The sequence below is a fragment of the Hipposideros armiger genome, unplaced genomic scaffold, assembly GCF_001890085.2.
Source record: "Hipposideros armiger isolate ML-2016 unplaced genomic scaffold, ASM189008v1 scaffold_312, whole genome shotgun sequence".
NCBI lineage: Eukaryota > Metazoa > Chordata > Mammalia > Chiroptera > Hipposideridae > Hipposideros > Hipposideros armiger.
In genome coordinates this window covers 751,501-779,280 of record NW_017731662.1, presented here as the reverse complement: position 1 = coordinate 779,280, position 27,780 = coordinate 751,501, and the positions used below count along the sequence as shown (strand labels likewise).

The window sequence follows — 27,780 nt, the reverse complement described above, 5'->3', positions numbered from 1 at the left end:
CAATTATTTTAATTAAGAGAGCCACTAACAATAATGATTCTAATGGATTGGACATAGGAGAAATAGCATTTAAGAAGCTGATTTAAAAAAAGGCTGAAATGTTCTGCTTGGGTTGCTCGGTCCTTGGAAACTTACTTACAGGTCTCAGAGACAGTAATCTTTTAGAGAAGGTAATATTGTTGCCACCAGTTTATCTTTTTTTCCCTTCAGATTTCTTCTTTATACATTCATGTGGTTCAGCTAGGTGATGGCACTTATCTTCTAGCCCTACAGTTGTTTGAATCTCTAATTATACCTGGAAACATATATTTAAGGAAACTAACTTAGCTGGATTGTAACTTTAACACTAGACTAGAATAGAGTAAGACGAGCATGAAAGTATTGACAAATATTTAAGTGTGAATTGAAGTGAAAATTCACTTCCCTATCCTTAAGGAAGCTGTGGTCTCAATGGGGGATTGAACAAACAATGTATATATTTTAGTAATTCTGTAATGCAAGTGTATGTGATACATAGAGGGGCAGAGGAGGCAAACTATATTCCCTGGGAAGATGTCAGGGAGGAGGTAACGATTGGGCTGAGATTAGAAAAGTGAGCTGGGTGTGTAAGGGAGGCAAACTGGACAGTGGCATTCCAGGCAGAGTGAACTGTAAAGAGACTTGGTGTCAAATATATGGTGATGGAAGGAGAACTGACTCTGGGTGGTGAGCACACAATGTGATGTATAGATGATGTTTTATATAAATGTACACTTGAAACCTATGTAATTTTACTAACCATTGTCACCCCAATACATTTTAATTAAAAAAAAACAAACAGACTTGGTGATGGGAGAAAGCATGGTATGTTTGGGTAATCAAAGAGTAGAGTTCAGCATTTCTGGAGCATAAAATACAATAAAAAGGAGAATGATGATAATGATATCCCAAATGGGATGAGGGTACTAGTCTGAGGTCCCTCAAAAATTCTGGCTTGGAGGGCAGTGATGCTGCTGTTGACTGAGATAAGAACAAGAAAAAGGAGACGTTAGATTGAAAAGTTGATGAAGTTAGTTTTAGACATTGCGTTCAAGGCATAATGGGACCATTTCAGTGAAAATATCAACTAGGGGTTGAAGGATATATAGTTCTGGGTTGCAGAGGATAGCATTGGGCTAGAAATTCAGATTTGACCATCAGTGCCCTTATCGTAGTGAATGTCAAGGGTGTAGATGGAAGGGTCAGTGAGTAAAAGGAGGGTCATGCGAGTATCACCAACATATTAAGTCCTATGTGAAAACAGATGGTCCAGCAAAGCACCCAGAGTTAGGAGCAGAATGATCAAAACACAAACAAATTAAAGGAAACACAAAATGTATGCTGTTCTGTAATGTTATTTAGAAATTAACACAAAATTATGACTAAAAAATTACATTAACCATAATTTTAAATATGCTTATTCTAACTACACAGGTACCACTTGCTTATTTTCTTTGTGAAATAAGCAAGTGTGTTTTTTTTTTTTTTAACTCTTTGGCCCGAATGCATAAATGGAAACAACGGATGGTGGAATAAGTATATACTTATTTACAAGGTTGTAAATACTTCGCTTTGGAAGAACCAAGGAACGGTGAAGAGAGTAATTCAGAATTGTGGGGGTAGGGAGGTGTGTAAGGTTTTAAAATGTGACCTATACAAGCATACTGGACCTCTTCATTATTTCATAGACCAAAAGAAAGTATAGAAGAGTCCAGGATTTACAAGCAAAATAAAATTATGAAGTGTATTAGCAGAAAATAGGATGATGATTTAAAAATTTTGGTGTGGGGAAAGTCTCAGTTTAACAGGAAGACCATAATTCATAAAGGAAAAGATTGGTGGACTTATCTGCAGAAAAATATAGGGTTCTGGATACTGTCAATAAGATAGAAAAACAGCCAAGTAATTTTGGGGAAATATGTGCGGTGTATGTAAGAGAGCATCCTAAGTGTGGTCATGGGAGTAGATGACTCAAGTGGCAGAGGTTAGGAGACTATGAGGAGGCCAGGGTTTTTCAGAAGTCATGTCAGCATGAGCACCGATGCCCCCAGGATTATGGCAGCTATCGGGGGGAGTGAGACTCAGTAACATGGCCCTTGGAGTTCTAAGTGACTGTAGGGAGTAATCAGACCTGGTGACGGGATTGATAAGATAGTGGCCGAGATGGAATGAATACACGGACCTCAAATGATACAGTATTAACATAGCATCTGCGAACATTCCTGAACCTTTCCATCCTTTTGGAGCTATAAACGCCTCTGAAGGTTTGAAGAAAATGTTGGAAACCTTTTCATGTACCTTTTTGGTTTCGAGCTCCTTCAATGGCCATCCAGAAAATGGTTAGAGTGCTAACTTAACTTGTCTTTCTGATGTTTATAAGATTGGCATCAACTTCAGTAGAGCTGAAGTGTAGTTTGATCTTGGGGTCTCTCAGCTTAAGTGCACAGATTTTATATAGATATACCCAAGTGTGAATTTGTCTTTTTAGAATGAAAAATTGCCACGATGAAGATAGATTCATGTGTAACCTGAAGTGGCTGGCTGATGAACTGGGAATAATTCTCTAGATGGGGAGACTGAAGTGCAGATTAAATTCCCACACGTACCTGTGGTGGCAGTAAGGTGGGGTTGAGGTTGGTGGTGATAGGAAGGTGGATTAAAACTGGGAAAGCTACAGATGTAATGCAGCTCATTAACTCATTCAGCACGCGCTAGTTTAGGATTACTGTCCTTTGTGAGCCAGGGAGGGTTTATGTGCCAAGCAAGACACAGTGACTTTCATGGATTATTTCATTACATCCTCACAACAGCCCCTCACATAGGAATTGTTATCCCCATTTTATAGGAGAGGAGATAGAGGCTTATAGAGCTGAAGTAATTTCCCCAAGGTCATATGGCTGTTAAAAATGATGCAGGAGCCTGCTTTCAAATCCAAGGCTACTTGGCTCTTAAACACTGGGCTCTTTTTAAACTGGCAGGAGGGGCATTACTGAGCCTTCACGATGGCACCAGGTGGCAGGCTCTGTAATCCATGTAAGAATCCTCAAGGTAAGTTTCATTATCATCATCTCAATTTAACCACTGTGCTGTGTGCTCTCCCCCGTGGTTAGGTAGTTTGGCGACAGCCTATGGTAGATTCTCTTTTCTCATTAGATGTTCATGCCAGTTTTATAATGCCCGTTGGACAAAGTTGTAAGCTTAAGCAATTTGGAAAAACCTTTATTTTACATGAAGACGATACTCCTGTACAGGTCCATTGTATCCTATGCAACTATTAATATTTTTATTCCTTTTTCCTTTGTATCTTCTCGTATTCCTTTGGTTTCTATAGTGAAGATTTGTAAAAATTAAATTTTGATTTACCCTTTAAAAAAATCCCTAAACTATTGAAGCTTACTTTGAAACCCTAGTGGCACTGTGTTTTATTTTTGGTATGTGAACTTTTAATTACGAATAGGAAAAGATATTTACGAGACGGGAAACAGCTTTACATGTGCAATAGTCTGGGTAATAATAAGAAGACCATGTCAGTTTTATTCATGTAGAATTATGTGCTTTAGGTTAATCATTAGTATTTTAAAGGAAATGTGTTAGTTTTTTTCCTTCTCATTTCCCTCTTCCTCTTATTTTTACCTTTTCTTCCTTATTTTTCCAAATTAGTATCAGGCGATTATCTTTTAATTAAATTGAATTTGCGCTTACATTTCTGTTTGAGATGGCATTGTTAGTCCTTTCCTAAAGGAGAAGTAGATTATATGCTAGGTAACTGGGTGTTGCTGTTCACTTGTGCTTTACTGTGAAGGAGGAGGGGGAAATTAAGGTGTGAAATACAAGTCTTTCTCTAAAGGAGCTAGGGAGTAGATATTAAATATATCTCTAGCTAAAGACAATCAATAAATTATAACAAAGGTTAAAATTTTTTAATCTATAAATTGGGGCTCTGGTTTAATATTTCATTCTTAAGTGACAAAAATGATTCACTGAGCCATATTTTTCAGGGCTGGTGAAATAGAAGTAGCCAAGGGTTGCATATCTGTTCATTACAGTCTGTAACTTTATTACCCAGGCTTCTCAAATGATCTTGTGTGTCATATCCAGTTGTTAGCGTTTCTTGTTTGTATTTTAATTGGCTGCATTTAAAAAGCTTCTCTTAGAGCTAGGCTCGTTCTACCTTAAAAAAAAGAAAACACCCCTATGCTTAAAAGAAATGGTACTTCCTGCTTTCATAAACAGTCATGTGCATAGTTTAGCAAGGCCTGATGCCTCTGGAGCTTTTTCCCTTTATAGCACCATTGAATCCCCGTCCTAACCAGAAGTACTGCGAGTCTTGTGGCCTCATTTTGAACAAAAGGGATTAGAGAAGAAAAATCTCTTGATATAAGGCTTGAAAGCAAGGGCAGGCAATCTTGGTTGTGAATATTTTCTGATTTTTCCAGAAATCAAGCAGAAGATTGAGCTGCTGATGTCAGTTAACTCTGAGAAGTCGTCCTCTTCAGAAAGGTACAGCTACATCTCTTGCATGAACAATTAATGGTGTAGCCTTGCTAAGAAACAAACCAGGACGTGCTTTTTCTGGTCAAGTTGGCTGTGTAATGTACTGTACTGCATGCCGGGCATTGTGCTGTATGGAGGATGTGTATCTGGGCAAGCCGTTCTGCCTTTACAAAGGGTAATTGATTTTTTCAAAAATAGTGAAGTCTCATCAGCTGCAGCATGCACACCATAAAACAGCAGAGTGCTGGTTCATGGGTGACAGCTGTTGAAGGCTTTAAAAAATAAATTACTTAGCTGAAAAACAAACTCACGCTTTCTGTAAGGAAATACTAGTATTGGATTTTCTCCCTATATTTTGACGTTGCTGCACAAAATTACCGACATTATTTGGAAGATTTAGGTTAAAAAGACTTGACTTTTGGTTGTAATAAGTATTTTCTTATGTGGAAAGGGAGTGCCATTTGTCAATAGCTTAGGAATTGCAAACCCACAGATTAGTCACATTCTGAAAGGCAGATCTGATGCTGCTTCAAGTCTGTGCTAGGAAATGGAACAGTCGCTGCATGCAGTAATGGTTCATGCCTGCAGGTAAGGACAAAATGACTCAAGTAATTTTAAAGCAATTATTTTATCTGCCAATCAAGTCATTATACCTGTGAGGAGATATTTCTTTAAAATGGCTGTTTTACTTAATAAACAGAATTAAAGATTTTATTTTTAACTCAAGTCAGAAATGAGGCTGTGTATAGTTGCCCATTTTGCTATGTAAATATTGTGTTCACTTCTGTTTACCAAAATTCTGTATACTACATAATGTTTTAAATTGGGGTTCTTGGGTGTACAGTTCATGGTTACCTTTCTCCTGATTATCTAATAGTTTATACCTAACATTGATAATTTTGGGGTTAAGGGGTGTTGATTTATCTTTTCCATGGTTAGTTTTCAGGTTATCTTTTTTGTTCAAAGATTTAATATTTAGGAGAACATTATAAAGAAACAATTTGGTAGGTAAGGAATGATACAGGAAAAACACGAAATAAAATATATGAAGAACCTAACATGGTAAATTGGATTTAATTAAAGTACACTCGTGTATGGAGGACATGATCTGATGGCAGAATGATGACATTAAATGGATTTATTAGTATAATTAGGTGAAAGGCTCCTGGCTATAATTCAGGGCATTATAAATATGGAAGATGTTAACTGTTTTCTTTAGAGATTGAAAATAGAAAAATTTAGGTACAGTTGTGATTATTTTTATGTAGCTTCTAACTTCTGGTTTGTGGTTAACCATCCGTTTTTAAGTATTCTGTTTGCTGAGATGAAAAACAGTCTTCAGCCTTGTGGATGTTCTGCCAGTAAAATGGTGGTGATGGGAAGGGGAGAGGGTGCTGGTGTAAATAGTGAATGGTCTGGGTGCCCGCTGTAATGGTAGAGTTTCGTTACTAGGAAGAGCATTCTTAATGGGAGGACAGCCATAATTACGCTGGCTTTTTTGGGTAAATGAATTCTCTATTGATAAATTGAGGGTTGAACAGAATGGATGAATATTATTGAGAAACAAATTAGGGATGAGTGAGGTGTTTATGGTTGAACTATACATTTTTATAAGGAAAGATTTTAAAATATTTTGATTACATTTGTTGTTGTTGTTAATTTGTTACCTAAGCTTCTGTGGTTAAATTGGGTAGAAAGGGAGGATGTATGTGACCATGATATTAAAGTTTAGAAATCGGCTGCTATGCTTATGACAACTTTTACACAGTTTGACCAGAGCTTGCTTGCTTTGTTTGTTATTCTTTGTGGGGTGCTTACGTATGTATCTGCCAGTTGTGATATGCTGACTTAGTGGGTGATAAAGGCAGTTTATGGGTGAGCCAACACTTAGGAAACATTGAAATTGTTTCACTGTTGTAAATATATTAAAAATAGAAGTTACTCTTTTTTTTTTCCTTTTTAAAAGTTGTACAGTGATGAATAATGAGATCTTTTTAATTTGTTTAGAATAACTTGAAAACGAATCTGAAGTTAAAAAGAAAATTATGGCTTAGTAACACCATATCCTGCCCAGGAATTTTAATAGCTTATAGTATCATGTAGTGTTACCATCATAGTCTTCTATTCCTTGTTTACCAGTTAGCCTAAATTTTAAGTCTTTAACTATTTTTATTTTTAAAGTTAGTTGTTTGAGGCATGGCCTGAATATTAAAGATATTTGGAATTTATATGTGGTCAGTATTCTCATGTGTTTATTGGTAGGAAGGATGAAGAAACCCAGTTTTATTTCTGTAAAGAGGAGAGAAGCTACTTGTTTGTAAAAATCCAGGTTATCATTTGCCACAATTGGTTTTGTTCACTGTCTGCAGTATAGAATGATATTTTGATATTTCAGGAAACCAAGTGGAGAAACAACACTTTTTAACAACAGTGATGTGATGTTCCTAATAATTTTTCCATCTCATAGTTTTAACTCACTTAACGACAATTGCTAGTGTTGTGACAGCTATTACTAGCTGAATTAATTTTTTTCAGACAATTTTGTAAAATGGGAAAAGCAAAACAAAATATAAAACTCACTCATTTATTTTTGTAGACTTCTAAGGATCTTTCATTGAAAATACAAATTTGATTTGAAGTAATATGATAATGGATTTTGAAGGTTTTTTTGGAGGCCTGAATTAGAAAATGTTATCTTAATAGATCTCAGCACTACCTGAAATATAAAATTATATTTTTATTTTTAACAGGATAGTGTAGGTCCATCGAATGTCATTTTGTAGGGGAGGCATGGAGTACTTATGTTCAGAATGGCTGACTCATAGGACAGAAACCAATGAAGTGACCAAAAAGTAACCTTTTTTTAAAAACTATATTTTGGAGAGAGAGAAAAATGTCCACTTACCCATTTAAAAAATTAAGGACAGAGAACATTATTGAATGAATTGAAAAAAAAGACACCTGATTTGTATATTATTGCCAGTTAAGAGAAAGATGTGTTGCAAGAGAGTACCCTTCTCACAGATTTTAGGAGTAAATCTTACTGCGAGTATTTTCTTTTTGATTGAGTGCTTGTTGAATGAAGGAATGTAGTCATCTTAAATATGGTAGGGACAGAGCCACACACAGTATTGCTACCTCATCTACCCAGTATAAATGTAAAAAAATGAGGTGTATATATTTATTTGATGCAAAAACTAGGTTTTCAAGTTTTTGTTTCTTCTTGCTTTTTCCAAGCTAGAACGCTCCAGGGGTTTGGAAATTTATGGCATAGAGTAGGTGAAGGAGTAAGAGAAGTAGTAATAACAATAATAGCTCGGAAAAAGGAAGTAATCATTTATTAAACCTTTTTAGATACTAGTTCTAAATTAGTGGTGGGGAGAAAGGACAGACAGGGACACACACACATACACACATACGGAATTGCTGTTGGGAGGACTCAGACAAATCATTCCAGAAAGCTCCAGAATGAGCGGAAAGCACTTTGCTCACTAAAATTATTATCAAACTGTATTGCTGCTTCTTCAGTGAACTCATGAACAAAATTGGACAACTCTTAATCAAAAGAAGAGCTGAGCCCCGAGTGCTCAGAGCCAGGATTCCCAGTCCATCCAGGCTGACTCCTGGGAGGGGCTAAGCAGCCTGTGAAGGAGGAGCCTGAAAAGCTGAGGTTCTGCGTTCACACTAAGCATTGCCTACACCTGCTGTTGTTAAATGTAATGCATGTGTTGTAATTAATAAAGTTCACAGTCAGTCAGAAGTTAACTGTCAGTGCCTACTAGGTTTTGCATTTTCTCAGGGAACAGATAGCAAGAAGAATCATTTCTTGTTGTGTGTGTGTTTTTGACATTTTTTGGTGTTAAAAAGGGGTCTTTATACTGGAATAAATAAGTAGTAGCTTAGTTAATTAATTAGCATTCCACATAGCTAGCACATATTTGAATGGACAAACTGCTAGCTACCTTTTTCAGGAGAAGAGAGAAAGGAAGAGGGAGAAAGTACAAAAATATTTATGCTGCGGCCTGTATTCTGACAATGTTGTGTCAACAGGATCGGTGCGAAGTAATAGATTGTATGTTGTCCCCCAGTATAAGGGCATTTGCAACACACAAAGATCCTGTGCTATTTGTGAGTGTGTGTGTGTGTGTGTGTATGTGAATTCCTTTTCTTATTTTGGAGCCTCTTAAGTGAAGAGAAAAAGGGCATATGATAATGATGCGTGGTTGCAGAAAGCAGAAAGAGATGCCTGGAAGAATAAGGAGAAATGAAGAGAGGAAAAAGAAAACTAAGGATGGGACCAGATGAAGAGAGAAGGAAGTAAAGGCTACTCAGTGGGAAAGGATCTGGGGCCAGCGTGCCTTATTTGCTCTTACATTGGGTATGCTTTCCTCTGTGTGTCTCTGTGGTGAACTAGGAGTAGGCATGGGAGGAGAGCCAGATTTATAGAAGACTCTCTCTCTTCATTGTTCCCCACCTCCCAGCCCCATTCCAGCTCAGAGAGTAGGACACACAGTTCCTGATAACTGTGTTTCTCTTTTACAGCCCCCACTCGGCCACTTTGGCCTTTGTTTCTCTATTTGCAGGAAAGATGTATTTGCAATGTATGTATTTTTTCCTGAGTGGTGAGATGAGGTGACAGTGGTTAATTGTGTTGTCTTCCCTCCACTCAATCCTTATGCTTCCTTTTGTTTTTATTTAATTTTTAGTAATATTTTTTTGAAGATATATATGGGAAAGTGCACAGATCATATAGATCCTTATGAAATGCAATTTATTGATTTTTAAAATTGTTTTATTTTGCAATTTTATGTATTTTATCTTAAGAAATCTTTGTTAAGCCCAAGGATACTAAGGTTTTCTATTACGTTTACTTATAGAAGTTTTTGACTTCATATTTAAGTCTGATTCATTTGGGGTTTTAGTATTAAGGTAAAGCTTGAGATTATTTCCACATATGACCATTGTGTTGTATCTGTTTTTGAACATTATGTATAAATAGAAACCCTTATATCCTCTTGGTCTGTCTTCTCCCAAGGTTACCTATGTGAGTAGTTGTAATTGATTCAACCTAATTGCTGTAGATTATTCACCATATGAATATACCTCATTTCATTTATCCATTGTGCTATTGATAAGCATGTGGGATGTTTGTAGTTTGTGGCTATTAGAAATAGTGCTGCTGTGAGCATTTGTAAACATGTCTTTTGATGAATGGACCTGTGCATGCATCTCTGTTGTGTATATTCCTAGGAGTCCAATTGCTGAGCCTTAGTGGATATTGCGTTTTCCAAAGTGATTGTGCCAGTCCGCACTCCCACCAGCTATGCTCGCGGTTCTTGCCAACTTGCTACTGTATGTTCTTTCTCTCTTCCCTTCCCTTTTCCTTTCCCTTTCCTCTATTTTTTTTTCCCTTTCTCTCATTTAGCATTCTATCCAGTGCGTGTGCCAGTGTGACCCAAAGTTGGAACCTTTTTGAGGAGTCTTAGAAGCAGATAGAGGACTGTTTCTGAGTACTGACTTTTCACCAAGGAGATCGGAATTAGAAGTTTAGACCAAATAGGAACCACAGGATATTGTTTTCTGAGGCACTACTCTCCTACTGACTGATTCTAATTTCTTAACTGGGTCCTGGAGGCCACAGGTGTTAGTTAACATTGGTTTTCATAGCAAAACTATTCCTTCAGTTAAATCATATTAGAAGCCTATCATGTAAAATGTGAAGAAAAGCTGGGGCTTGGGAACCAGGGCAGTTATCAGAGGCTCCGTTTTTAGAACCCCTCCAGGAGCTCCAGTCCTCTTTACTTGAGGTAGGTAGGTAGGCCGTCTTAGGTCTGACCAAAAAATTACGACATTTTTGATACGTTCCAAGTGTTAAATTATATATTGTTCATAGTCTCCAAAATGTTTGTATCATATACCTAAATGAAAGCGGAGTGTTATGTTTTAATTTCTGTTAAAAAAAACTGGACAGTTATCTGAGCTTCCTTCCTGTTGGTCGTTATCTGGTCTAGGTGCAGTAGTTTCTAAATTATTTTGTTTGTTATCGATTTCATCTTTTATACAGCCAGAGCAAACCTTTCAGAACACAGACTTGATGAGGTAGGTCACTGTTTTAAATGCCCTTCCGCGGCCTTCCCACTGTTCTTGGCATACAGGTAAATTCCATGTTTGTGCCAGCGAGCCTCCAAACTGCAGCCCAGTCTCAGCTCCTCTGACTTTGGTCCTGTCATTCCTGCCAAGTCATTTTGCTGCTGCCATCCCAACGAAGCCCTGCCTTGGTCACATTACACCCGCTACGAGCCCTTACAGAAACATGTACCTGTCCTCTGCAGCCTTTGTCATAGCTGCTATTTGACAGTGGGGAGTATCAGTGACATTTCATTTATTTACTCGTTTACTTACTATCAGCCCCAACTGTAGGATCTTAAATATAGAAGTGCTTTTATCACAAAATAATTTTATTTTATATCATCATTTACAACTTATAAATTATGAACTTTGTGGGAAGACTTTTTTATATAGAGGGTCACCTATTTATATGATATTGGCGTAGATTAATTATAGCCATATATAGTCATAAATGGTCTATTATATATATAAAATCACACATAGTCAATTATAGTCATAAACTAATTTAACTGTTATAAAGTGTAAAGGTTACAAATCTTAGGTTTTTCTGTCACCATAAAAATGTAGTTTATCATTACATATATTTTTACATTTGTTGAATTAAAATAGAAATTAAAATAAATTTGAGCACTTTCCATCTTTGTGGAAAACTGGTAACATCCTAACAGACATTTATTTCCCAAATGTCAGTATTTTGTGTATCATTTCGGTGCTTTTTTGTTATGATTGCACTTCACCCTCTGCCTTTATTTACTTAGTAATTATGCTTAGCTGTTTCTTTTTAATTGTAAAATATAGATAACACGAACTTTCATAATTCCTTTTAAACGTTAATTTTCTTTAAAATGAATCTTTGCATCCCTACCCGAACTGAAGAACCAGTATCATTTGCCTTTAAAAACAATTGTTATTAAATCCTGTCTAGATTCTGTTGTGTGATAAAGGCTTCAGACTTGAGCCATAAGCTCCTCTGTTTACAAGGGAAATTAAATTGGCAGGTGTCATAAGGGGGCTTAAAAATGCTTAGCACCAAAGAAGACTTGTTCTTTAATATACTCAGATTGAAAGAACCTTGGGAAAGGAGTCACTTTCTCAGTATGTGATTCATTGTAATTCAATACCAAGCACCACGCATCACCTGAGATCATTTTGTATACCAGTAGTGGCACTTCCTCTTCACTTGGGAACTCCCCTTCCCTCAAATGGTAGATCAGGGATGTTTGGAACAAATGTGAGCAGCTATTATAAGAATAACAATGGCAGCAATAAAAACAAACCAACTAACTACTTTTAACAATCATTGCAGATTTCCTTTGTAGTAGAATTCTTTACCGAGCCAGTAGCTGGAAGAAGTTAAGACCAGTGATAGTATAGATTATATTTGTCATCCATCCATCATCTGTCCATCCACCCACCATTTATCAGCAATTGTTATGTGCTAGCCACTCCCTGATTTGGAAATGAGGGAACAACAGCACAGGCAGTACAAAAGCTAGGACGTTTATAGAGGCTTGGTGGGTGGCTGACCCCTGGGATTGCTTGGTCAGTTTCTTGGGCATGGGTGCTCTGAGGCACTGTGTCATGGGAGGCCCTCGGCACTCCTTGAAAGTATTATACATACCCACTAATTGCATTTTTGGGGAAACTTTCCTAAAGACTAGAGCTATGGTGAAGGGGTTACAAGCACAGTTGTCTAGCAGAGGCCACTGTAAACGAGTGGTGAGGGCCAGGTGGGGACTCCAGTACACTGGAGACCACAACTCCATCTGAAGAGGCGGCCACCAATCAGCTCTTGCTGATTACTGCCATGTCGAAATACAGGCCAAGTTCTGCCAGCTTTCGTGATGTAGAAGTTGAAAATTAGTTTTTTATGTCAGATCTACCTTTCTTATTTTAAATGATGGCACAGATTAAACCAGTACAAAAAGTCGTACCAGCCTTTAAAAAAAGAGTACCTGCTGTCTAAATTTAGCTCATTTCCCTTCTGTGCCTGTAGCACACTGATTCAGTTTGTGAGCCACAGACCTGTGCAGACTTACTGTAAGGGAATTTCAAATCCAGAGAGTACTCCGCGTTATCTATGCATTGAAGGCAAGCATACAAGTTAAACTGTTGTCATGCTAATGAGTGTGTCTCTGGGTTTTTCTGATATTTCAAATATGCAAAAACACTGATTATGACTGCTCTAATAACCACATACTAAGATACCAACATTTAAGAAGATATGAAGTATTTGGAGGAGGAAGGTTCCCCAGAGATACTCATTTCTCAAATTGGGAAGTCGTTATTTTCATTTGTTTATTCCATGAATATTTATTAAGTACTCACTATGGTGGAACTTAAACTTGAATAAATAATCTGAAAATTAGAGGTAGAACAGTGTTCTGTTTGTACAACTGCCACCTCATCCTTTCTCTCCTTTCCCCTTTCTTTTTCCATCTTTCTTTCCCCCTATTGCCCACACACCTCTCCACAGGAAAGATTCTGAGGCTAGTTAGAAGAATATCTACAATGCAGTGGAAAAAGGGTCACAGAAAATGAAAGCCAGGGCAGGTATGGTGGACAATAGCCAGATGCACACCCAGACATGTGGCATTTGCCGTGTAGCTACTGAAGGTTTCCTGTCAGACTAAAGAACAGCAAGCAACATTGCTCTTATTATCTAGTAGGAGAAAATACACAGTTTTCTGTAGGAAAACCATACCCTTTTTTCTAACTTCATTATGATTATTTAACCTAACCGTTTCCTCATATCTCAAAAGATACGTTGATTTATTTTATAAAATTCAGATAAAAAGAACACAAAAAGCCCCACGCTTTTATCATTAAAGGTCAGTCATCGTTATTTTTTAAGTTTAATTTTTTTGTTTTAGTGTAAGTAGATTTACAAAAATGAAGCAGATATACTTTAACAATAACACATTCACCAACAAGAAAATCCAGTATCATACCGACAAATTATTTTGGAATTGGCTTTTTGCGCTTAACATGTATATTTTTTATTTTTTATTTTATTTTTTTTAAGCTGAGCCATCCTGCCACCAGTTGGCAGCTCAGCGGCAGCTCAGCTCGGGCCGGGAATCGAACCACTGTTGCTCAGAGCTCAAACTCTTGAGCGAGCTCTTAACCACCTGAGCCACTTGGCCGGCCCTGTATGTTTTCTTATTAAATAATCTTGTATAGCATCATTTAAAAAAATGCTGTCAGTTTTAAAGGCTGTGTAGGACTGAGTTCGTGCTGTGGATGGATGCACTATGGTACATTTATTGAGTTTTAGTTTTAGAAATGGAATTACGGGCCGGGCTGAGTGGTGCATTGGTTAAGAGTTGGCTTAGGATGCCAGCTCTGAGCAGCAGGGCCCCAGTTTGGATCCCACATTAGGGCTAGTGACGCTGTGTCCTCTACAGCTAAGATGGTGAACAACAGGTTGACCTGGAGCTGGGCTGCCGTGAGCAGCTGTCCAGTGGCCAGTGACCCATCTGCCTCAGCCGGGAAGAGTGCAATGATCATAATACCAACATGGGCCAGTGAAGCGATGTCCTTTACAACTAGACTGAAGAACAAAAGGACAGCAACTTGTCTGTCCCCCTTCCCCAATTCCTCAATAAAATCTTAAAAAAAAAAATTTAAAAATAAATAGAATCATTTGCAAAGCCAACATGTAGGGCTCTTGATAAGGAGTGTTCAGTTACCTCCAGCAAGGTGCAGCTTTACACTCTTACTGGCAGTGTATAAAGGACCTTTTGTTTACACCCTACATTGTGATTCTCAAAATAGTCTCTTCGAGTGTTGTAAAAAAAGACATCGAACCGGAAGCTGGACGATGTTGACCTATCAGCCCGTCTGCTCCTTAGCTCTTCCCTCCAGTAAAGCCAGATGTTATTGTGGTGCCTTCATGGTTTCATCGGGCAGGCATAAGTGAAAACGAAGTCAATACAGTCAGCTTTCACAGGATACAAGACACAGATTCTTGTTTCCAGTCAAGCATTTATGAATCACCTAAGATGTACTTAGTGTTTATGCCAGTGAATCTTAATTTTTTAAGGGATTTCAAGAAGTTATATGATCCAAACTTCTCATTCCAGGCAGATGACAAGATACTCAACACAGATGGTTGGTTTCCTTTTTTATTAAAGATGTACAGGAATTAATATTCTCTAACTTTCCTTTTTAAACAAGCGCCTTGTAGTTCAGTAAGTATTCACTGACTTTATTGTAAAATCTAATCACCTTTTTAGTCAAGATCTTTCTTTTGGCAAAATGCATTTTTCTTGCTGGATTTTGAATTTTTTGGGGGTTGGTCGTGGAGTGGGGGCCAGTATGCTTTGTACTGCAGGAGGAACTAGAATCTAAAGTCCAATTCCTCAGGTTAGCATTGCAGGCTGAGGAAACAGCATGTGAGAAGTCAGGGTGAAATCACATAAGGCTGGAAAGAGGTGGAGGAAAGGATGGGAAAATAGGATAAGAGAGTGATCTTATGCCTCGGTGGCAGGGACTCTTTTCAGTGGTAAGGATTTTGAACTTTATGCTGACATTTACCAAGAGTCATTGAAAGGTTGTAGCAAGGGAGATGTTCAGCCCATGTTTAGAACAGGTACATGCTCCTATGGGCATAAAATAAGGTTGTTTAAGAAAGTCTAAAGAAATGTATTGTTTTCCTCTAGAATGGAAGGTTGCACAGTAAGCTGTAGACTAGGTGGCAAAATGTTATTCTTTTCCTTTGGAAATGGGTTGAAAAATTATGGCAGTATTTACCATTTGAGTGGCAGAGGGCTGATGAGTTCGTTCTTTGATGCTACATTAAACATTGAAGTGGATTACCAAGAGAGGCTATGAAATATGTGTGTCTCTTAAAAAAGAGGGTGGTCCCTTATTTGTTGGATGGGTAGAGATGCTGCTTTCTGAAGACAGGTGGTTGGCCTGTTGAACCTTAAGTATTTTTTCTGTTATATATGTTTAATCATGATAGGATTCCTGCTTTATGGTTAATATTGTGAAGTGTTTGTCTTTTTTCTGTCAATAATTTGTGACAGAAGTCTTTGCTTGTTGGATATATAAAGTAGCACTTCTATAGATGGTTTAAAATATTCTAGGCCAGGGCCAGCCAAGTGGCTCAGTTGGTTAAGAGCTCGCTCAAGAGTTTGAGCTCTGAGCAACAGCGGTTCGATTCCTGGCCCGAGCAGAGCAGCCGCTGGGCTGCCAACAGGGGAGGGTTTAGCTAATATATGTGTGTGTGTGTGTGTGTGTGTGTGTGTGTGTGTGTATATATATATATATATAAAAAATTCTAGGCCAGTGCTGTACAATAGACTTTCTACAATGATGGAAAGAGCTATAATATAGACATGGCTTATTGAGCATTTGAAATGTGGCTACATGATTGAAGAACCTAATTTTAAGTTTAACTTAATTTTAATTAAAAATTTAAAGACCACTGAACTCTATATTTTCAGACCAGAATGCCAGCAAACTCGGTTATTTTAACCGTTTTTTGTTTAGAAAAGAATATTGTTTATTTGTTTTTGCTAAGCTCTACCCTACCCCATTTTCTTATTTTTCTCGTCCTATCCTGACAATATTATACTGTATGATTAAAATAATTTCCTTTGTTTTAACTCAGATTGGTAATTTAAAGGGAATTGTATTCTCTTGTGATTTGTCCTTTGATAAAGTTGTTTTCTTAGGAGATGCTTAGTTCCCCTGCATTTAAAGAAGAATATCACTTAATTATCTGCCACCTCACCACTACTGAATTTTAAATCTTTTTAATGTTCTACTAACTTAATGGTAAAAGCAATTTAGTTTTCTAAATCTTTGGTTTTAAAGGGAAAGCTAAAATGATAAAGACATAACCTGTGTTATGTCTGATAAAAGAAATAAAAATAAGTAGATGGATTATAATTTATGGTATGCAGTGCGCGCACACACACACACACACACACACACACACACACACACACTAGTCTCACTTTGTCATTCATGTCATTCTGTTATATCCAGAGCTTGAAAAACAAAAGCAAAAATGCTGACTTGGAATTCAGTTCTTGTCCCCTTTACCAGCCTTTTCTTTCAGACAGTTTACTAATGATTGGCATTGTACTGTTTGGATCCAGAATGAAAAAGGACCTCCTGTTCTTGGGGCCTGCATAACCCTTAGCCTACAGGAGGAGCCCTGTGTAATGCAGGGCTGAAGAAAGGTCTGCAGTTATGCTGAATGTTATATTTATTTACTTTATTGAAAAGGAAGTTAAACATGGAATTTTGAAAGAAAAATGTTTTTTTGGTTCTGCTCAATCTTTTTCATTTTCTTAAGAGATTAAAAAATGCCTGCCTTCATTTTTACTAGGTATTTATCAGTTATAATTTGACGGTCTGTGTTTGAATAAATGACAGACGTCTTTAGAGGAATCCTTGACGGCCTGTGATATAATAAACCACTTGGTCTGTTATATGTGATTTTTCTCCTCAGTTTAGGACTGTCATTTTTTTCTGGGCCTTAGTGGTTCGAGCAAGAGTATATTGATTTATTGCTGTGGTGATATCTTGGTACATGTCCATTTCAATGTAGAGACAGATATTTATTTCACAGTAAACAGATCAAGAGGTTGTGTTTGGGTGTCATTAGTTGTGTAATGGTTCATCCTTCCTTCCATTTCCTTCATTGCCGTGTACCCGAGTGGCTTCTGCTGCGGCTGCTGCCCTTGGGTCAGTCATGTTCCCGGTGGCACCTTAGCCCTGCTTAACAGTCCACTGGGCTCCTGAAGAAAAATACAGTTTTTATCCCCTGCTTCTCACAGAGTTGCTGTAAAATATTTAACAGCTAGTGACGAAAATTGAACTGATTGTCATAGTAGCAAAACCTACCTGCTGTTGACTCACCTGATTGTTTAATTAAATCACAGATGTTATGGAGAACATTAAAAATGCCTTTGATTCTTAGGACTAGATATTATGATGGATCTGTTTGTAGAAATTCTTTTAGATAAATGCAAATCAAGCATTTTCCAAGAAATTTCTTCAAAGTTTAATGTTTTAAAAGTGGATCTACTGAAGTTAACTTCTTCTAAAGCTGAGGTTCTGTTGAGTTACCTGATTTGATTTGGTACTTTTTGTAGTTGTTAACCTTTACAATTCCCATTCCGGGTTCAGTGACGTCACGCCTTGAGTGTGTGTAGGTGAAATTGTCGTATGTTCAAATGTGGAATTGTATCGTGACTGACACCGTATTCCCCAATGAGTCCACCACACCAGCTTTTCCTCCAGTGATGCACCCACGCACCAGTGTTTCTTTTCTTGGATTGTTTGCATTGATGTACACGGGCAGCAAGGGCTCATAAGAGAAATAGAAGATTTACACGTCATGTCTGTCATTCCAAGGTACATGCTTGTAGAAAAGAATGTTGGGGAAGAATCACAAGACCAAATTCTTATTTTCCCTCTGACTTCAGTATAGTTGTGATGGTGGAAGGTAAAAGTGCATTTATGAACTCGGATCATAATCATTACAACTCGGTTATAATGATTCATTTTTATTAACTAATCAAAAGCATTTAACTAGTTCTTTTGACCGGGCGTATATAGATGAATAGAATGGTAAAAACAGCATAGCAAGAAGGGGACTTGGAGGTCCAGCTTATTTATCCCCTACCCTTGTTTTATAAATGAGGCAGCTGATGTCCCAAATGGTGATGTGATTCATCTAAGGTTCCAGGTAGGATCCTTGTAAACCATAACTTTCAGTGTTTAAAGTGAAGAAGTTTAGAGTATTGACACAAAGGAATTGGTTTGACAGGTTTTCTTTCTCTTCTTTAACAAAACCAACAATGGTTATTTTAAATTATTAATTTAAATTATTATTTTAAACTAGTACTGTCCTTTTGGCTCTGCTCTAGCCAGACCATGGAAGAAATAACTTCAATGCCTTCTGTTCTACAGTGTAATCTCCTGTTCACTATTAGTTTAGTTTCTTATAAGAACCCTTGTAGATGTATCGGGTGGATGGTTCTATTCCCATTTTACAGTAAGAAACCCAGTGTATGTATGATCTAACAGTGTTCATATACTAGCTGGTGGTCGAGGTGCTCTCAAAGTCACGTTTGGCAGCTCCAGCTCCTGGGCCTCAGGGTCTAAACACAGAGACTCTGAGTGTCCCATGTATTGGGTTGTCGGAAAAGTCATGACGTATTTTTTGTATGTTTTTTGTTGCAAAAATGCATCATGACTTTTCCGACAACCCAATGTAATACAAGCTGTGCTGAGTTCGGCTGCACGCATTTAAGCAGAGTATGTGTCTTCATGTCTTCCTCCAGGAACTCCCCTGTATAAGCACTGAGAAGGCAAAGAGGTTTAGGAGTGCCAGTCTTGGCCTTCAACAGAGTAAATAAAACTAGCACACATGGATGAAATTCACAATTTTGCTATCTTCTACCCTTTTGTTGCCCATTCTGGTTTGATATAAGTTTAACCCCAAATTTCTATTTGAAGAGAACTGTTTTGAAGTGTTTTATTTTGTTTGTTTGTTTGTTTTTGGTCAAGAGGACCAGTGTTTAAATATAAATGTGACTCTGACCCCCCAGGACCACAGAATCTGCTCCCTTTAAGTAGCAGCAGCCTTTCTAGGAGATGGTAAAAAAAGATCATCAGTGCAGTAAATTCATATACCAAGAATTAAACTTCACTTCAGCTGCTGATTGATAGATTTTGTTAGGCACCAAAATGGTCATATTTTGTTCAGTTAAAAGTTAAAAAACTTTGAACACAAAATAAGAATGCAGCAAAAGGTTTAGCTTTTTTTGGCATGTGTGGCACTGAGACGAGTCATACAGCCGTGTAAACATTAGTGCCATTCTCATGCCCCGTGATATCTGTAACAAAGGTTGTCATAATTAATTCCATCTCATTCCCCCTTCTTCTTCCTCGTCTTTCATTAATGCTGACCGTTCACTGACTCCAGCACCCTTTTCAAGCACTCTTTCAATTAGTCCTCGTAATAGCATTACCTGTTTTACAGATGAATTAGAGAGAATTTACCCAAAGTCACGGAGCTGATCAGCTTAAAAAATGCCTCCTTTTACAACACAATGTCTTCACGCTCCATCTGTAGAGAAAAGTGGTTAATGGCAGGAAGAAAGACCGGTGATATAAAATCAAATGGAATTGTGTTAGCAGGCAGCCTTGTGCTGTAGTGGTGGGCCCATGGCGACATGGTTGGGTTCCCAGTTCATCCGGTCCTGCAGCACCAGGGCCTTTGTTTTTCTCTCAATACACCAAATTTGAACCAAGTCCATAAGGGAGGCTCGGGCCCACTCCGTAGAACCAGGACCCAACAGTTACTGTTACGTATCTTTCCCACCCTCCCGCCCGATTTTTATGAATTTGTTTTAAACGGACAGGGTACTGTCCATTCTTATCTTCCTGGGATAGCTTCTGGAGCTTTTTCTTGGAGCTGCTGCTCATGGTGCCAGCAGCCTCTCCAGGTCCACTGCTGAATGGCTCCTCTTTGGAAGAGAATTTCCTTTTTTTCTTGGGGACACTCCTGGTTCCTGCTTCTACAGGGTCACTGACTGGTTCCTCTTTGGGGAAAGATTTCTTCCTCTTAGGAAAACTTCCACTGCCACATGTTTCCTACAATCCTACCAACCGCTCCTCCTAGGAAAGAGATTTCTTTTCCTTGGCTTTGGATAAAGAGACAGGTGGGTCCTCTATTCCATTTTCCTGCGGTGCCTCCTGGAGTTTTGCTTTTTCTTGCTTTTGGTCCTTTTCCGTGTCTCCTCACACACCTCCAGGGTACTACTGCTGCTGTTTTCTGAAGGCGCGAGGGCGATAGCAGCCAACCATCTTTTCCTCCTTCAAGTGTGTCTTCTCCTGTTTCTCTAGCTTCCTAGTAATCTCAGCAGCTGCGTCCACAGCCTGAACCATTGCCTCCTTCATGACCTCCAGATTCTTTTGTGGAATCTCTCCGGTCTCATAAGAGGACAGCCGCCCCTCAACTTGTTCTCGAAGCTTCTCTCCAAATACACTTGTGGGCACCTCAGAGAAGCAGTCAACTCGTGCATTTATTTGCCAGATATCAGGAGATGCAGCCTTTGTCTTGGCAACTGCTCGGCCAAGGAAGGTGGAGTAGAGAAGGAGCCCGTATTTTGGTCCTGGGGATCATCAGCTGCCAGTTACTAGGACTGCTATCACCCCCATTGCAGAGGCATGCAAGGGTCAGGAAGCCTGGTCAGCCATCACGCCGTACTGTGATGTGTCTAATGCTGCACACTCACCTGCCTAATTCTGGAAGGCGTTTGAGCTGTGAACCATTCACACAAAGGGAAAAGCTTCCTTCATTTGGAAATGTCCCTCATCAGCAGATCTCACTCACGTGCAGTCCCTTTTTTCCTCACAGCTCTGGGCACGTGACAGATTACTGTCATTAACGGCTACCTGTCGAAATTGGTAAAATTTATAGTTTATTTTCTTCAGTATTAAAAGTACCTGGTACTGGAATACATAGATATGCTTACTACAAAAAGCTTATATCTTTGGTTAGTGAGGAAGTTGGGATAGACCAGAAGTCGGCAAACTTTTTTTTTTTTTTTTAGCTGAGCCATCCTGCTACCTGTTGGCAGCTCAGCGGCAGCTCAGCTCGGGCTGGGCATCGAACCACTGTTGCTGAGTTTAGACTCTTGAGCAAGCTCTTAACCAACTGAGCCACTCGGCCGGCCCTGAGTCGGCAAACTTTTGAGATGGAAGAGCCACCAGGGGTCAGCAAACTGCGGCTCGCAAGTGAGTGGCTCTGAAGTAAAACTGAAAATGAAAATAAAACTACCATAGTTTCATTTATAAAATTTTTACAGGATATTATTCCCATAATGGTGATTATGTAAAAATATATTTATGGCTCTCGAATAATTTTTAAATTGTTGTGAGGGACAGGATTGGCTTTTCCAGGGGTCGGCAAACTTTTGAGATGGAACGTACCCAAAGAGCCGCATGTGGCTCGTGACCCGCAGTTTGACAACCCCAGGTGATAGAAGATGGAGAACTAAAAGCAATCTTTGTCCGTTTCTTTGTTAGTCTTTCCTTTATCCAAATGCTGGCCCCTTCTCAGAGTCTCTGCCCTTGGTCTGCTGTTCATATATGTTTTCTCGTTTCCATGGTGTTGAATGCCATCTGTGTGTTGATGACTCCCAAATTTATGTCTCCAGCTCTCTATTCTGAGCTACAGACTATCCAGCTGCCTTCTTTACATCACTACCTAAATGTCTGTTGAGGCCTCAAATTTAAGCGGCCCTAAACCAAACTCATCTTGTTTTCTCTTTCTCTCCTGTGCTGATAGATCGGTTCCATGGCCAATCTGTGCTTCACTTTTCTGTGGTAGGGGTAGATGGAGGGGGAGGGGAGAGACTAAATAATCCATTTGGTTTATGGCCACCCTTAGGGGCTCTGGGCCAATGACAAGCATTACCCTTGTGTAGCCCGCTTCTGTGGATTTAAATGAACATCTAAGTGTCTTTGAAAGAAAGCAGGCAACAGGAGACCTTGTGAGGTCTATATAGGGATAGAAGGAAGTTCCCTAATCTAGCTTGGCACATAGTGAGGACTTTTGCTGATGTGTTTGTCACCTTCAAGCTTTTCTTTGCAGAAGCCTCAGCATGACCTCATCTCATTTTTCCTCTCTGCTTGATCACTAGGTCCTGTTGATTCCTTTGCACAAGTCCTTCCCAAATCCACTGCCCCGTCTGCCCTTCCTGTGCTGAGTTTTTTCAGCCTTTTCTCCCTCTAGCCTCCTGCCATGATGCTCAGGGTCTTTCCTGGCCACCACCAGCCTCCTCTTTACCCTTTGACCACCTCCAGGATTCACTTTCCCAAAAGAGACTCGTGAGGGTAGCTTAAGAAAGTCCTTTCCAGCCTGATGGTCTGAAACTGGAGTTCCTACTGATCTGCCATCCGTGGTCCTGTCAAGGTTTTTGTCTTCATGCCAGGCTCCTAGCTCTGCCTGGACCTCCCCATCTCAGCTTTGAGCTGCCCCTCCCAGCCCCCTGTAGAGGGCACTTCTCCTGCCGTGTTTTGCCTCCCAGTAGGCCATTTATACATCTGTACTGAGAAGCAAGCTGCCTGTTAACCCCGCTAGCCCTCGAGAGACTGTTTTATCTGCTTTCATGTTCCTGGTACCAGCACATCTCCTGGCCTATTATATGGTAGATACACATGCTTATTTGAATAAAGGCTTTTTATTTCTTCCCCAATTGGTATGCACATTTGCTCTAAGAAAAAATTATTTATGTCTTTTTTATTAAAAAAATATTGGGCAGTTTCTTCTTGTTTTACTTTCTTCTGAAAAGCTTTGCTAAATGTTTCTTTCTGTAGCTGTTTTACCCAGCCTGCCTGGGCTCAGAACCCTTAAGGACTCCCGTTGCTTTCAGTGGGGTCTCCAGCAGCTTCTTTCTGGTAGGACTGTGTCCTCCTGGAAATATCTACCTGATGTGTGAGTTGCCCAGGAGCCATGGAACCCCGGAGCCTGAGAGGCACACAGCTCATTAATGGCAGGGTTGGGACTTCAGTTTAGCTTTCCTGTTTGTCTAGTGCTCTTTCCCTGGCACCTTACTGATGCCAGCTGCTGGAATACTAGGCAAAGCTCCGGGATTGGGTTGAGAAAATTCTGTTTATGCCAGTTTTCACATTTAAATATAGGCAATCTGCTGACCTGCAGGCACTTTAATGTAATTTAGAGCTAATGTCATCTTGGTAATGAAAATGGAAAGTTTTGTACCTTTCGTCAAATTCAGAGTCTAGTAAAATTCTCAACTTTGTTCACAGCTGTAAATTCACCATTTATTATTTAAGGTGGCTTTGCAAGTGACTTCAGGATTTTAATTTTGCCAATTTTGCTCCTATGTCAGGTTCCTTAATTGTAAAATGAGTCATCTAGACCTGGAAAGTTAAGATTAGAATGTAAAGGTGTCTAGGCTTTTTTCAGCCTTGGCCACATCTTCTGTCAGAATAAGTAAAATACTGAAGTAGAATTATGTATTTGAAGTGCTACTTCCTTGGCGAGATTTAAGCCTTCATAGCTTTCTGTTCTTTTATTCAATTTATAGCTACAGTCAAGCCAAAGGTTATTCTTAAGGATTGGATATCATTAGTGAGCCCAGTGGCTGTTTGGTTGATCCTTTGGCTGCTGCAGACCAGCCTAGGCCCTCTCTTGAGTGGATTTGAGCTAAAAATAGACGATTCATTTTGGGTTGGCAAAACACAAGCTCTGGATTGTTTTTTGTTGCTTGTTTCAGTTCAGATTGGACTCTGTGTGAGCCTGTGAGTAGATCTTTGTGTATACAGTAGAACCTAATAATGGTTGTTTAGCTTTATATACTGTGGGGTATTTTCTACCTCCTGCCCCCTGCACGGGCTCCCCCTCCCCCCATAAGTTTCCAGCCTCTTTCTCACAAGCAGGCAAAGGAAGAGGGGAGTGTACTCAGATAACTTATAACTCTAAAATGGAAGGCTCATTCGAGATTGTGTTGTTCATTTTATAGATGAAGTACCAGACCTAGAAAGAAGTGTTGTCCATCATCAACCAGGTGATAATGACACAAGATGGAAATGACAGTGGGACATACTTACTTTTTAATTTTTAAAACACACCAAACTTGATTTGGTCCTTGGGTTTGGAGTAAGGTTAGGTAGAATATGGCAGACTAGTGAGAGTGGCTCTGATGACTTTTTCCTGGGGGAAGATTTCCTTCTATTATCTTTTAGCTTTTCCTGTTATCTGTTTGAGAGGGGTTGGTAGAAGGAGTGCCTGATGGAAACCCTTGAGAAGTTGTCTGGTCATCTTGCTGGGAGAGATGATGGGGGCGTGTGAAGGGAGGAGGAGGAGGAGGGCTGCAGCTGTAACGAAGACCATGTGTAACTTGCTCTGCACCCTACACAGACTCACCTTTTCCTGTAAAGGAAGGGATCATCTTGTGACGGTAGATTTACAGAATTGTAGAACTGAAAGCAACATGGTATACTGGAAAGAGTATATGGGTTTTGGAGCCATGGACCAGAAACTAAATCCTGACAAGCTACCTAACTTCTTAAGTCATAGTTTTCCTAACCGTTGAAATAAAGGTGATAATGCCCATCTCACAGGGAGTTGTGACGATTTAAGGGGACAGTGTATATAAAATATATGGTCAGGAGGTGGTGAGTGATGCTATTTTATGAGAGGGAGCTTGGCATAGAGAAATGATCACATGCTTTGGAATCAGGCCAGATTTTCCAATGAGCTCAGTCACTGAATTACTTTGTTTACCTTGGGCAAAGTAAGTAAGCTTGTCTGGGCCCCAGTTTCTGTATCTGTATGAAGGGAATAGAATAATGCTTACAAGTTGGGTAATCATGAGATTTAACTGAGGTAATGCACATAAAGTGTTTAGGATAAGATAATCATTTAATGAATGATCTAGGGGCTTGTGGATGCTGCAGAGAAAGAATGTCTAAATTTAGACCAACAGTACTGTTATATGCCTCAGTTTGTCATCATCTAATTTTGGTATCAGAGTCAGAGTTAGAGTTCTTTAGAAGCAAAATTGCAAAAACAAGTTTACATCCCTGTCTAACTTTAAAAAGTTAACTTCGTTTGTATTTTGATACCATTCCTGTGCTTTCACTTAGAGTTTTTAGCATTTTTTTTCCCTTTAAACTTTTCCCTCCAATTTGGCAAAATGGTTCTTGAATATTCTTTAAAAGGCAGACAAACAAAATGATAATAAAAATAAAGCATTACAGGATGTGAACTGGAATAGTATTGCCAAAGGTTACTTTAATTAAACATCTGAAACACTTAGGTTAATATTTAGTAAATATATTTGGTAAAAAGTATTCGATAAATAACCATTTTGGTAAGTATTTTCACTTGCTGCAATTAAAGGCCTACAATAAATCAAGAGCATATTTAAAAAACAACATTTGAGAAAAATGCATGTTCAAAATTGCTGTTTTTAAGTAGTACTCTTTCTCATTGCCCAGAAATCTTTCCATTTTTAGAGAGACATGTGGAGTTCAAAAGTCAGCTGTTAGTTCACCCTGTACTTTCTGAAACTACAATCTATGTTTAGGTTTTTAAGTTAAAAACATTTTTTTTCTTCCCTCCCTCCTTCCCTCTTTCCCCGTCTCTTTGCAATTTCTGTCCAGGATTTATACATAGAGAACTTTATAAACCAGAAATAATGTATGGTGCTTCATGTGGTTTTTATACCTTTTCTATATTCTTGGCACTCAGCTTAACTGTTTTAAAGTATGTTCATGTTCATTCCACACTGCTTCCAGATAAGTGATTACTTCACTGTCACTCCATAAAAGGATAAAAATAAGTATATAGAAAACTTGCTTTTGACGTTTTTAGGCTGTGCCCAATGTATTTGATATAGAGGTTGAGCTTATTTTCTATAGGTAAAGTATGATCAGGGAGATGGGGAATGTGAGCAGAATTCATTTTCAAGAAAGAATCCTTGGAGAAAATAAGTGAGGAAATAGCCTGCAGTGTAGGTAAGGGGCAGGTGCTGACAAGGCCGGAAGCAAGATCCTAATTGAAAAGGGAAGAAGAGATTAAGCTCTGGGGACTCCTGCTTTCTTATTCTTATCACCATGTTGCACCGAATTTCTATACCCTGACTTTTCGTACTTTAATGGTTTTTCTGTTGTTACTTTATATAGTAGAGTACTATTCCTATATCTGGTTCTAACTAGATTTTGTTAATTATATTTTTATTTTTTGTTTTCTTCCCATCACATCTTGTCAACTCCTAAGAGTATCTTCGAAAACACTTTGTTTTGATATTCAGGCTGTTATCCCCCTGCAGACTTCCACTTATAGGGGAAAAACAAAAAGATATGTTATTTTGGGGGTGAAGAACTTGTACTGCTTCAGGTGGTGCCTTGATAATCAGGAAAAAAGTTGTTCTCTGTTTTTTCATTGAGTGACTTCCTGTTCAAAGACAAATTGTGTCATCATTTTTTCTAACTTAAGGAGTGATATCTATATTTTATATTTTCTGATGCTAATTATATTGTAATTTTTTAATTTAAGACATTTTTAATTAAAAATTCGGATTAGTTTTTCTTGTTGTTCCCCCTTTTGCCAACTGATAAAAATAAACCTTGCTAGGAAAGAAGAATGTATAATTCATAGACTCTTCTGATGAATAGAGCTCCTCTAAAGTAGGGGTTCCTACCAGGCTGAACTATTCAGGTATGTAGGATACATATACACTTGGGTTCACCTAGGATAGCCCCAATTATATGTGTTTTCTTGGCTTACTTATTAATAGGGGAAGGAGGGAAAGATGCCCTTGTTGAGTTTGTTGGTCACCCTGGCTTAATGACTTCATAGATCTCCATTGTGGTTACTGCACCCACACTTTCTTCTCTGGAGTCAAAATGTCCATTTTGGCAGATTGCTTGGAAAGGTATGCTCCAAAATGGTTGTGGTGGTGTCTAGGTGGTAGGATTATAAATGATGTTACTTTCTTCATTGTACTTAATTACCTCTTGTAACTTTCTACTAAATGAAATGATTTTTTTATTAAGACCAAAACAAAACAACTAAATTAAGTTTTCAAAAATTGCTTAACAAAAAATATAGACTGTGTGTGTAATGATGAAGACTTTCAATTAGGCTTCTGTATTCCAAGCAATGCAAACTGACTTTGGCTATTTTAACTGGAATAAAATTTACTGGAATGACAGAAGTATGTGATGGAACAAGAGAAAAGCTGTGGGGGAGGTGGAGAGGCGGCAGCCAGCCTCACGCAGCTGGACCCATCTTGGGACATCCAGGCTACTGGACACGCCCCACCACGGTGGCTGGACCCCCTTCCGCTAAGCATCTGCTGTCCAGTACTGTGAGGGACTCCTTCTGAGTGAGCCTGGGACGTGGGCCTGTGCCTTTGCTCCAGGGGCAGGGGCAGACCACATCTCCCATTCAAGATGCTATATGCTGTATTATTTGTGGTGACTGAAATTTTCTCACCATCTGCTTACAACTAAGGGGTGAGAAAAAAAAAAGTAATAATGGTCTAGTTATCTTGATATCCATCTATTAGGAATTTGTATGAGGCAACCAGTGCTTGCATTTACTTTTTCCTCCCCTCCCCTCCCCTCCCCTCC

General features: G+C 38.8%; 1 protein-coding gene across 12 annotated transcripts in view; it reads left to right on the top strand.

Moving 5' to 3' along the window:
* The window catches only part of SRPK2 (SRSF protein kinase 2), a 239,063-nt gene that overhangs the window by 97,968 nt on the left and 113,315 nt on the right, over positions 1 to 27,780 (top strand). For 7 of the 12 annotated variants that reach the window (XM_019660133.1, XM_019660131.1, XM_019660134.1 and 4 more), the window contains one exon: positions 4,455 to 4,518. The exons of 3 other annotated variants lie outside the window; for them this stretch is intronic. In XM_019660133.1, the coding sequence (XP_019515678.1) occupies positions 4,455 to 4,518 (64 nt within the window). Of the gene's footprint in view, positions 1 to 4,250; positions 4,519 to 5,068; positions 5,101 to 27,780 lie in introns of those variants that run through there. 2 more of the 12 variants (XM_019660139.1, XM_019660136.1) reach the window with 2 other exon arrangements.